This window comes from Meleagris gallopavo, chromosome 7 (genome assembly GCF_000146605.3).
Source record: "Meleagris gallopavo isolate NT-WF06-2002-E0010 breed Aviagen turkey brand Nicholas breeding stock chromosome 7, Turkey_5.1, whole genome shotgun sequence".
Lineage (NCBI taxonomy): Eukaryota > Metazoa > Chordata > Aves > Galliformes > Phasianidae > Meleagris > Meleagris gallopavo.
Genome location: NC_015017.2, coordinates 25,619,535 through 25,632,328, shown reverse-complemented (window position 1 = coordinate 25,632,328; position 12,794 = coordinate 25,619,535). Strand labels below are relative to the sequence as shown.

Genomic DNA, 12,794 nt, shown 5'->3' with positions numbered 1-12,794 from the left:
TTTACTTCATTATTCATGCCATAAAGTCGGTTTGGGCTGGGAAGGTAAATTGCAGTACAGTCACAGGGGGCACAGATACATAACTGACCTTGAAAACCAGATTCTCAACAGATACATCACATGGAAAATACAGTTTCTGTGGGTAAAAATTCAAGAGGAATGGCTGATGAACAGGAGATGAGTGAAAGCAAGGAGGCAAACAGGTTTTATACAGACCTATGACAACTGAGGGGATGGAGAAATGGTCAGATTAAGTCTTCCCTAATTAGCATGAGGCATTTAAAGGAAAGCTCGTGTTTTCTGAGGGGAAGAGGAAGAGATGAAGTGATGGAAAATATATGACCCAGCTTATTTTGTGCAGACTGAGTTTACCAACAGCAGGAACAGCTGTGTGGTGCAGTATAGCTGGGGCATCTTTGAGGAAAAAATGAGTGATCTGGGTTTGGTCTGAGGCCACAAAGGTGCTGAAGAGGCCAACACATGCAAGATTCATCCTCACAGAAACACAGGTTTGAGGACTCTGAAGAAATAAAGAACAGATTTGAGCTGGATGCAGTTTCCAACACTGTGCCACAAAAAATTTGTATGTATGATGTAAAACCAAAATATTGCATGGGAAATAGCAGAATTTATTAAGTGCTCATGATAGCTTGCCAACTACTTTTTTTTTTTAAATTAAAAAGCAGACTGGGGAAAAACAATATAAAGTGATTTGTCAGCTAAGGTAAGAAACAAGTGAAACTGATATTAAAAAAAAAGCGCACACCACCCCAGAAACACAAGTAATCAAGCATACGTTGTGGTGGTAAAATCAATAAAGCCATAGAAATAATATCCTGTATGCACAACTGTAACATTCCCATTATTGTATGGTCCTATGGGACATAGATGGGATGTAAAGTTTAAAAGCAATTGAGCGATCAAGTGAATAACCCACATATCATTATTAGATTCCAACAGTATTTCTTGTCAGGAAGGGTTTCTCTTTTTATCCAAGTTAACTGCTTAATGATGACAAAGTCAAAAGAAAAACTGAAAGATTCTTAAAAGCTCCAATGTACAAAGGTATTAGGACCAGATAACAATTACAAAGATGCCTCCTGAGAGGTGTGTGATTGTAGATGCCCCTTGTTGGACAATAGTTATCTTATTAAATTTAAAATAAAGTTGTGTGAAATGTTCAGAATTGCCTAAAGGAATCAAGCCCTGTTTGCATAAGACACAGGTTTCTACTTGCTAAAATATGAAATAGTCCTTTAAGTTACTTCATGCTTTGTTTAATTTGAAACTACAAAGCCCAGTGATATAACATAACCTCTCTACAGCTGAACAGTACAAGGTTAATTCAGTTCCCTTAGAAGAGTAGAAGCTGTATTAGCATAGCACATAGAAGAAAGGTGAAGCTGTTTTTAATGAATATAAATCAAAAGCTAACAATTTGTACAAAATAGATAAAGGAAGCAAATGGACATCAAAGCAGTATCTACAGTCAGCAGAAGTAATAATGATTTTTTAAGCATATAAGGGCTTTAAATGTGTTAGAAGCAGAAGAAATCCAAATAATACCAGAAATAGCTTTGAAAGAAAATGGAGTTGTCAGAAGCAACTTCACTGAATGTATAAATGAAACTATTAAGTAGGTGTGGAGAGGGTCACTATGCTGGCACCTGCAGTGCTGCTTGCAGTTCTGGGTCCACAACTCAAAAATATATTCTAAATGGAGGGGATTCAGAAGACCCACAGGGAAACCAAAAGGATGGGGAGGTACTTTTCATTGCAAACCGAGTCAAAAAGCTCAAGTGTGTTAGTAGCCACAGTCCAAAGACAAAAAAATGACAGAAATCAGGAAACCAGTCTAGTTTTCACTTACACAAGCAACTCAGAACCCTCCAGAGCTCCCTGGGAACTTTAGCTGGTCAACTTCAGACAAAAAACACTTGTGTTCCTCATCATTAGCGATTCTGAATTTGAAAGGGAATGTTTTTCTACAAGAGATGCTGGCATACAAGCCGCAGCTGCTGGAGGCAATGGGCTTTTGCTGTTCTTGCACTTGAAGGACACGTGCTGACTCCAATCAGAGCATCCCACTGTGGCTCTGCCAGAACACATCAGGCACCCCAACGTCAGACAGTATGATCCTACACTTTTTGTCCCCTGTTAACAAACAACGTGTAACTTCATCAATGCTGTGTGCACGCTTTCAGTACCCTGCACCTAATAAAATGTGGTAAGTCATAAAGCTGGGTGCATACATTTTACATGAGAGTTTTCAAAGACAGTTTAAACACACATACATTTTCATGTTGCAGACTGTTTCCTCCTCAAACAGAAGAACTTTCAACCATCAGCACTTTCAGAGCACAGCACTGACCAGCTCCTTGCAGGATGTCTCCAATCCCAGTGATGTGAGACCATACCACGTGTGCTGTCTGTGCTCAGCTCTTTGCAGGAAGGGCTCTGCTCCCCCACTGGCTCTCCACTTCTTTTACTGCTTCTCAATGGGTGATCTCAAATGTGTTAACCCGTTAACCAGGATCAATTAATTACGCATCAAATTGCCCTAAGAGAGACAGATGCAATTATCATTCTCCGTCATTACAACCAAGGTTAAATGGAGTCAGGAAGAGGTTAAGTGACTCTCTGGGTCCCCAGCCCTGTGTGACAGGCTGCAAGGGGTTGACTCCATTCATGCTGCTGCAAAAGCATCTGGGCCTCAGAGGGCTCAGGAAGCAAAGTGCAGAGCAGGGAATGGCTTTCAGATTCCTCATCACTGCTCAAAATAATCACTGACTAAATAACAGGGGTAGATGATGCCCTCTGCTATTGCTGTTCAAATGACTGCAATTCTAAGTGAGAGAAAGCAGAACAGTGCACAGCTATCAAAGCAAAGCCAGGAGCTTGTACATTGCAGTGCAAAGCAAAGTGTTTCCATTTCAAGAGTTTCCAGGTGATTATTCAGAATTAAAACTTGGGTCAATCAAGGAAAGACAGGCCGTGGGCAGTCATTGCATAGATAAGAGCCAAAAACAGATATACTGCTTAAACCAACACAATTCGTGCAGCTACACAAGTCATTGAAACCACGGGCAGATCTGAGAAACATGCCTGCAGATGTTACTGAAAGATTAATATGCTTCTTTTCTACCAGTGGAGAACTGGAGGCTCTTCTAATTGAAATATCTGGAATCAAAGCTCATTTTATGACATGTCCTGACACACAGCATAATTGTATTTCCAAGACACAAGGTATTAATAATTGAGAGGGATTTGTCCTTTGATTCAGTAAAGGTCATGAGGTTTTCATTTAAGCACTGGGTCAACCAGTGCTTGCTTCACTCCTAACAATGACAGGCAGCCTGATACCAATTTCTCAACATATTAGTGTATTTTTGTTGTTCTTGTCCTGTTTTTTCCAACCTATTCGAACTCTTATTTTGTCAGCATTAAAAAGACTTTCTATTATGCACTAAGCTTTGAGGGAAAGTTTTACAGGATTTAAAAATGGTTGACTCCCCTTTAGGGTTCCAGATTGATGAGATCTCTTAAAAGGCTATTTTCAAATCTATTTCTTATGATTTTCTGAGACAAAAAGGGTTTTATGAGAAAGAGGAAATGTACATAAAGGCGAGAGCTGGGAATTCCTGAGCTGTAATCCAGGCTCTGTTGTCCATGCTCATCACAGCATTCTCAGACTAAGTGCTTTACCAAGGCACTTGCTCTCCGCAAACTGTGTTACCTTTAGTTCTGTAGCACTTTTGGGTATACAGAGGAGAACAGGGATACATAAACTAAATCCCTAGAAACCCACAGCACTAGAAATGAACAGTTAGAGTCACCCTGCTAAAGTTAGGTTTAATACCCCAGCTCCAGGCCATCTTACTGTAAGCACTCATCACAGCTATGTGCAGCCAATGAAATGCATTCTAAACTTGTGAGTTCAGAGCAATTAAAAATGTGCTGTGCTAATTAATAGCCTTGGCACAGACCCTGGGGATAAGAGCAGCTCTGAGAGCCTGACTGCAGGCACCATTCTACATCCTCACCCTTTACCAAAACCAGCTTGCTAATGTGCTTTGTGGCATCAGCACAAATGCACTTTGCCGATACAGGCCTGCAGCAGGAGCACTGCTAATGCAAGAGAAGACTGCTACTGTGAAGCCAACACTGCAGTTCTGCAGTGCCCACACAGGATCTGCAGCCTCGTTATCAGAGGGCCCAGACCTGGCTGCTGCCTCAGCCAACACTCAGAAAATCCTCCCTGCACGGGTCTTTGCCTTGAAATGGGCTTTTTTTTTTTCTGTTCAGCATGTCTTTAGTCATTTTTGATAGCTTAAACTTCATTTACAATCGTGCACATTTTGTTCAGACTCCTCGATACAGCCTCCTAATGAGAACCTAACAAGTTGTGCTTGACAATGATGGGAAAACACTTGGTGAGAGCCATGCGGAGGACGTCTCAGGGCACTGAACTCATCTGCGCTGCTCTGCTTGACGCATATGGACTTTGTTAACTCAGATACTGCATGTTTCTGCTAGCTGTGCCTCCTTCATGCACAATCACTCAGCCAGCTTTGCCCAAAGCTTCCTGCACAGAGATACAGAGCAGCCAACTTTGTCCAGCTTCCTTCAGTGAAGGGAGAAAAAGGATCCACCGCTGATTTCTTAAGAGCAGCTTTCTGAAAGCAGCTCAGGTTGCAGAAGCATGCTGGCAGGGCTGGGGAGCAGACAGGAGCTGACTGTTAGCATGAATAGCAAAAACCCACCAATACCTGCTCTGTGCTTGGGGCAACCAGAGCATGGACTCCCAGCTCAGTGCTTTCTGCCATGCATTTCCTCAACACAAAACTTGGATGGAAGAAACTGACTAAAATTTTTCTTTGCGGAAAGACAGAGGAGCACACCGGGATACAGAACCAGAACAGCAGGGTGACCTGTGACTAAAATTAATGCAAGTTTGCTGCAGCCCTCAACCTTTTATGTGCTGCTGATGAGATGCACAGGGGTAGCAGCCCTGATTTACAGTCAGAACCAAAAACCTCACTCTGATCCAATTTCTGGCTGCTCGGTAGCCAGGGGACAACCCATCAGAAGTGATGATGTGTCACTGTCAGATTCCTGTTTGGCTGGGAAGCCAAAGAACATTTCTGCTGTATACCAAAACAATACCTAGGTGCCATCTCCCAGTAACAACTTAGAACAAGGCCATCCCAAACCCCTCCTTGATTCCACCAAAATTAAGTGCCCTCGTTCACATCTTTCAGTCCTAAAGGAAAAAGCTTAGGAAAAAAAAGAAGTGAGGGAAGAGGCAAGGAGGCTGATATGTCTTAATTGCATATCCATTCGTCACCGCACAGCCACTAACTCAATACAAAGATACCTCATTAAAATCACCCTCAGTAAGGTTTATTTCTGGGTGTTCTCCATGTAACCCCTGTGGGTCAGGCTTCACCGGAGAGTAACCTTTTCCAGCTGACAAAAATAATCTCCAGCAAAGGGAAAGTTTCACTGCTGAACAGAGAAGCAAACCGGAAATCAGCTCCCAGCAAAGTATTTATTAAAAAAATTCACTTGGTGAACCCTGTTGAGTCCTGCAAATTGAGGCCATTTGACAAGTTAATAGCACTGGCAACTGCTGCCCTTGCAAACCATAAAAAGAGAGCATTTCATTCCTATTATTTCTCACTGCAGCCAACATTTTGTTGTTAAGAACACCTACTTTGTGTTTTTACAAAAATTGGGAATAGAATGAATTTGCTCAGCATCAAGTCCTTCCCCTTAAAAGTAACCGATCTAAGAAAATTAAGCAACTCCTCCTCATCATTTAAGTCTCTTAGTGATGCTTTATTATATGCAACTCCAGGTTCTGACAGTTAATTCATTTGTAGTCTCTGTGGAAGCAGCAATCTCAACCACAAAACAACATGAATACGTTTTCATAAGTTGGTCTCTAATTCTTAAAGCTACCAATGTGTTTGTGTACAAGAACTAAGGTGAGAGGTGTGTGTAACGAGCCTCTGCTATTTACAGATAATCAGAACTATACAGAAAGACAAAAATAAAGCAAAAAATCCCAAACCAACATTTTCTCCCCCAAAAACTCCAAACCAACCACCAAACTACCCCTTTGTTGTACCCACTAGAGCTCATCTACATCCTTTTTGTGCTGGGGAGCCCAGAACTAGACACAACATTCCAGTACTGCCTCATTACTGCTGAGCAAAGGAGGTGAATCAGCTGCTGCGACCTTGTGGTGAAGTTCTGCCTAAGGTGTTCTGGATTGCATATCTATGGGTTCTGTGTCCCCAGCTCTGAACCATTTCTACAAGTGTAGAAAATACCTAACCTAAGCTTGGGTGGTCCTGTGTGGAGCTATGAATTGGATACAGCAACAGTCACGCGTCCCTTCCAACTCTGGAGATTCTATGATTTCTGAAGGAGCATCACCCAAGAAAAGCTAACAACTTGATGATCACATCACCAAACTACAACAGCAGAAAGGCGCATTAAATCCCAGGGAAGGGCACGAAGCAAGAGAGAACCACGTGAAGTTTACTTAGAGAATGTTGATGGCCATCAATTTGGCATGGGGCTTTGCATGTGCTTGAAAAGAAATTCCACGTAGGACTGCAAAGGCTTTTCCAGACAGAAGTCTGGGTCAGATTCAAAGTACCTTCCTGAAGAAAATCCAGATGTTCCTATTTCACTGAAAAATGCACACATTCCTTCATTCAGCCTTCAAGCTTCAATCACTTTTTTTTTTCCCCACTTAATTCAGCTTGAGTCATGCAGCAAAACCATCTCCAACTGAGAAGACACTTTATTTACTGGAGCTTCATTGCCCTTTGCGATTCTGACAACTAATCAACAACCAACTGGTTCTGTTTTGCACAGTTTCCAGTGCTACAGTAGGAGGAGGTTAAAATTTAATGCATTGGCAAAGTCAAATCTCAATTATCCAGGGTAACGGAGTGGAGAGAGCTCACAAAGTAAGAAATGCAGATAAAACACATTCAGATAAGCTGTATGAACAAAAAGTGAGGATAAAAGAAAAAGTCATCCTAGATGAAAAGTGATCCCAAACACTCCTCTCCCATTTTCTGGATTATGTCAACCAGATACGCTCCAGGAAACCTGGAGTAGCCAATGGAATCCAGTACTCCAAGGGCTGGCCTATAGAAATAGCACAGAGACAGATCCCACAAGTCCTCTCAAAACATTTCTTGAATGCTCGTGCAACAGTATTACTGCTTATGAATGCTCCTTAAACCCCTCTGCTAGTCCCTAGGTCACAGTACATACTTGTGGCACCGTGCTTCACTTCAGCATATTGTATCATTCCCTTCCTTTTATTTTAGGGATTTTGAACCTGATAAGGGGAGATGTAGTGACAGTTAAACCTTAGGCCCACAAGAGTCCACTGGAAGGCTGGGCCAGGTACTATGCAGCACAGATGCTAGCAGCCTGCCCCAGGTGCTGGCCCTTAGCACCACGAACAAGGATCAGTTTTCACTATGGTGTACCCAGAGGACAGCAGGACAAAGATGAGGTCCCAGGCACTAACTGGGACAAGCAGCAGTAGTTTTCTGCAACTGGCACCTCTGTCCCCAGTTAGCAATAAGAAGCTGCTCTTACAGCTGCTTCCTGCCCTTAATGAGTTATTACAGTGCACTGAAATGCCACTAGGGAGCAATGGGAATGTGAAATCATGGACATCATTTTCTGCGAGTGTCAAGTCCACAAAAGCAGATTTTTATCTGGCACTTTCAGGAGTTTTGATTCACATTCTCAGTCCTTAAAATATTCCACAGGCACCAGGGATAAACTTTTTACTTTACTCCATCACCCTGAAAATAGGTGTTGAGTTCCCCCTCTTTTCTGTGTGGATGCAGCACTCCTCTCTTCTGGAGCTAAATCACTGTGAAGCACTGTTCAGTACCATTAAAGCATCATTCAGCTCAGTCCAAAGTTATCTGCATTGCAGCAGATTGATGGTTCTTCTATAAATACTAAATAATTTGGACTGGAAAGCACAAAAAAGCCAGATCATTTTTATTTGGATGTAAGATATATATCAATGGCTTTTGCCTAAAGGTCTGTCACTCCAGCTGAAAGCTTTACAGAGCTTTCTGACAAAGGTCAGAATACTCAACATTCTGTTTTAAATTCTAATAGATGAGAGATACATTTCTTAGTATAAATATTTATATATAAACATACTTTATATATGCATGTATACACACACCCCTAGTCTTAAAATATCTCAGCATATGTGTAAGTGTAACAAATACTGTCAGAGTCACAAGTGAATGGAGTAACATACTGTGAGTCTGCAGTGACCTGAGATGTGGGTCTGAATAGAAAAAGAAAATTACTTGATATAAAGAGGGGCTGGCAATTTTAGCAGTGCTCCTTCTGCACTGAAATAAGCAAGTTAAGACTAATTGGCAATGTAAGCTCCAAGAGGTCTCGAGTTTGAGAAGATGGTAAACAAAAAGTAATCTATCAAATTTAGCACATTATCACTGTAGAAAACCAGAAAAATAGAATGGTTTGTACTGTTCTGTTACACTAATAAATATTTCACAGAAAACAGATTTAAAATATTCATTGGCTACTTTTCCCTGCAACCAACAAAGAGCAGGCTTGTTGCGCTCAATTTGTGTGCATGCTGTATACTCTGCAAAAAGGTGCTTCCACATTTACAAAGAGCACATCTGCCACAACAGAAGCCGTGCATGACCCACCTACTGACAACAGTAATGTTGCCTGATGAGTCGTGAGAAGTCCAGAAGTGGTTTCAGTTAATACCAACCTGTCTTGCACACAGGTAACCTCACATAGCACTGTAACCGTGCAGTGCAAGAACGCATCAGGTTGGTTCTTCAAGGCAACCCTTCAATCTTCCATCATGCAAACCTTGCTTTTACAGCCCTTTCACACGACAGAGACAGGCTAACCTTTGCTCAGCACCACCTGCAAACAGTGAGAGCTGCCTTGTCCTTTCAACCCTGACAGCTCCATACTTACTGCACTCAGTGCCTTTGCTTTAAACACACCCTTGAAGATGACAAAACTTAAGTGTCTCAAAGTGATGCAGCTAAAAAACGAAAAACTTTCCCCAGGAAGCTGAGAGAGCAACCCCTAAAATTCATTATTTCACGTGCAAGCATTTGATTACCAAGTTGCACTTACTCTAAGCTGGTTGAGATCCATGAATCAGGAGCACAAGGGCAATTTTCAGCCAATAACTGGAAGGAACTGGAGTTGAGATGGGAGGGATTAAGTCCCTTTCCCTTTTTTACAACCTTCCAGAAACCTTCTTTCTGAATTGCACCCCTCCTATCTCTCCACAAGCACATTCAGCAGGGCTCCTGAGGAGCCGCAAACCACTTATGTCTAATTCTCTAAAAGAAAAGCAAAAAAAGGAGCTGCCTGATTAAGCATCAAGGAACTGTTTTTCTGTCTTTTTTTTTCCCCCTTTCATTCTGAAAAACATGTTCAGTTTTACAGAACCACATTGACAACTGCTTATCTCAAAGGTTATCTGTGACCAGCAGGGCTACCTATCTGATAGGGAACAATTTCTCACATACTGGGAGGCTAATTCACTGTGCTATAAAAGCAAATTAATACTACTTAATACTGAGTGCCAGAACTATCTTCTCCCTTTGGAGAACTTCACCAAAATTAAGCACCTGTACTGAGTCTGCCTGCCTCTGAAACAACAGAGGAAACTAGAAGAGGTGATTCTGCTAGCTGCAGTAATACAACAGGAACCACAGGCATATCCAGAGATAAGCAGATATCTCGAAATGGCATGTACCTCCAGAAGCCATCTAATATGAAGGGAAAGGGTAAAAGTGTGGCATTTTCTTGTTTTCTTCTCATTCACCTAACTTATAAAGAGCTTGATTCAAAACTTTACTAGAAATATTCTTAAAAGCTTTAAAAAGAAAGCATGTGTGTGATGCATGGAAAACAATCCTGAAAGGTGAAGCTATGCCAATATTCTGAGTTGAAATTTAGATGTAGAATTATTATGGACAAAATTTATTCCATCAAAATTTGCTTTCTTCCTCTGGGGGGTGATTCCTCCTACACTACTGTATCAATTTCACTGCTGAAGTGCTGCACTAATAGTCCAGGCTTTCTGTGCCCATTGTCCTACTATAAAAGATCACATTTTGTTATGTGGACCATAAAATGCTCAGAGGAAAATAAATTTGTTTCTTTTATTCCCCTGCCTGCTTTGGTGCCTGCATTAACACAGTAACTCTTTAAACAAATGCTGCATACTGTTTTGTTTCCAATTTATAAAGACACATAAGATAGTGCCCCAAGCAGTTATATTCAGAATCAGTTCTTTACTCTTACAAAGCCTGAGGACAGGAGAGGAATTAATTTGCCATTTCATAAGCTGTAGGGCTTATAAAACTCAATCACATACAGAAGTGTGTACTCACACGGTGCGTAGAACATGACAAGGGTGTGCTTCTTCTTCTTCAAGGACTCCCTGAAGTCTTCTCCAGCAAGATGGATAACACTGCTCTGTTTTTCTTCCCATGCAGGCTCAGGTGGAGGTGGTGCCTCAGGACTAGAAAAAGAAAAGAAGTGAAATCAGTTTGAAAATGTTTCTGGAAACACGTGAACAGGCATCACATCCTGGTCACAGCTACCCTGAGGAAAACAAGGCAAAACAATCCATTAGGGTGTCTGTGCATTAGGAAAACATGCTCAATATTTCCAACATCAAGTAACAAGAAGATGCTTATTATTTTCTGTAACTCAATAAAAATAAAATTTATGTGATCTTATTGAAGCATATGAATAGGTACGCAGAACAAAGATCTTCTATATTATATCCAACATCTGGCTGGGAAGAACATTGCTTCTAATATCACTGTGGGCATGAATTGAGAACAGCAAGCAGATGGAATCAAAAGGCAACCAATATAGGACAGCATCTTCCATTCAAACTTCCTTTTTGTTCTCTTTATTGCCATCACGCAAACTTCTATAAAGAATTTCATGACCCTCTCTTGAATTCAGATATTAAAGCCAGGATGCAATAATCAGTATCATTCCACTTGGAAGGCTGGGGGTGACTGAACTGGAATATTTTACCTTGATAAAGAGAATGTCATGTTTCAATTATGACTGCACATACTGACTAGATCAGAGCAATCCTGCATATCTAGAGCACCTCTAACAAAACTTCTGCTATTCACCAGCTCACACACTTTTCTCAGACTCATTAAATTCTTTCCTGCTGTATTCTTAAACAGTGATTACTTACATAAAATCATCAGAATGGAGCCACGGTATGAAGACCTTCATATGTCGCCTTGGTAATAAATTAGCTTTTCAGACTTTCCTGTCACTTTGAATGACACATTAAGTTGTATCAGGTGCATAAAAACTAAGTGGAGAAAAATCTCAATTTCTACAGTTTTTCTCAAGGTCACTTGATGGACATCCATTGTATTTCCATCGGTATTGATTTGCCAGCTGCTAGCAACAGAATTAGGCCAGCTGATCTGAGCTTTCACATGAACACTTTTGGTGTGAGCTATCATCGATTACAGTTACAGTTAGAGGTGCGAGTTCATCTCACACAGGCCTCCCCATGCTGATCAGAAATAAGCTACGCAAATACTGCTAACAACATAGTGTGGCAGCACAGACTACAAGCCCAACAAAGACTGGGAAATGGAGCTGAAACCCATGCTGTCCCAGCCAGACCACTAAACAGGACAGGTTTCCACAATTTTATCTCTAGCCTGTACCCCACATGCATCCCTATTTCTACCAACTCCAGAGGAGCTATAACAATTTGATCCCACATCAGCAGATAAGGATGTTATTGTACTGCACCTCTCACTGGGAAAGCATCTAGCAGTTAGACTAGGAGACAAGGAGGCTGTATTGCCCCTGTGTGAACTGGTAGATAAAAGTATTCCATCAACACAGCTAGATCTTGGAGGGATGAACACCCTCTTCCTCAGAGCTTATTCACCTGCCAATATGAACAGGCAGCATCAACCCAAGTACTTAATACAACAAAAACCACATCATGTTCAAAATCCTCCAACAAACCGGTGAAGCTAGGCCAGTGATTTAACATCCACCATTGACACAGCAGCCTGTGTAAGCAAGAAGGCCAAGAGTACCGTCTGTGAATGCACAGTGTAGATAAAACTGCTCAACACGCAACAAAGATGCTGCCAGGCTAAACCTGTTACCTGATCTGAAGCACTCAGATACAAACACCCTCCCCGATCAAATATGAGTCGGAAAAATTAAAATTAAACTCCTCACACCATCTCCACTTAATGATTAAATGATTTTAAAGCTTCACAAGACACAGATGTTTTCCACTGAGTGTGGAAACACTTTATACTGCAGTGCTTAAATAAGCACATTTTATTCTAAAATATTTTGAGATTGTATGAATAACTTTCTTCTTTGAAATGAAATTATTTTCAACATACATCAACTCATGCATATTTTAGCACATCACTCGAGGAAAGCAGGGAGGTGCAGACAGGTGGGCGCTGCTTCTGTTGGTCTGGCTTTCCCTCAGCCCCATGCAGCGGGCAGTGCAGGCATTGGCTCTGAAAAGCTGGAAGGAGAAAAGTGCAACTACAGAGCTTCAGTTACTTAGTGAAGTCTGCTGCTCAGTATAAAGAGGGAACAACAAATATTCTGTTTATTTTCAGAGCCACTGCTATTCCTTCTCTGGAGAGAGGCTTAGCGTACATTTGAAAAATATTTACTTGGGGAAAGAATTACCA

The 12,794-nt window shown here is 41.3% G+C and overlaps 1 protein-coding gene across 1 annotated transcript in view; it reads right to left on the bottom strand.

The window, feature by feature from the left end:
- Window positions 1-673: 673 nt before the first annotated feature.
- PDIA5 (protein disulfide isomerase family A member 5) overlaps window positions 674-12,794 on the bottom strand; it is a 33,620-nt gene continuing 21,499 nt past the window's right edge. Inside the window, exon 6 of the mRNA XM_031554231.1 lies at window positions 674-10,594. Coding sequence (XP_031410091.1) covers window positions 10,411-10,594 — 184 coding nt within the window. The 3' untranslated portion in view covers window positions 674-10,410. The remainder of the gene's footprint in view (window positions 10,595-12,794) is intronic.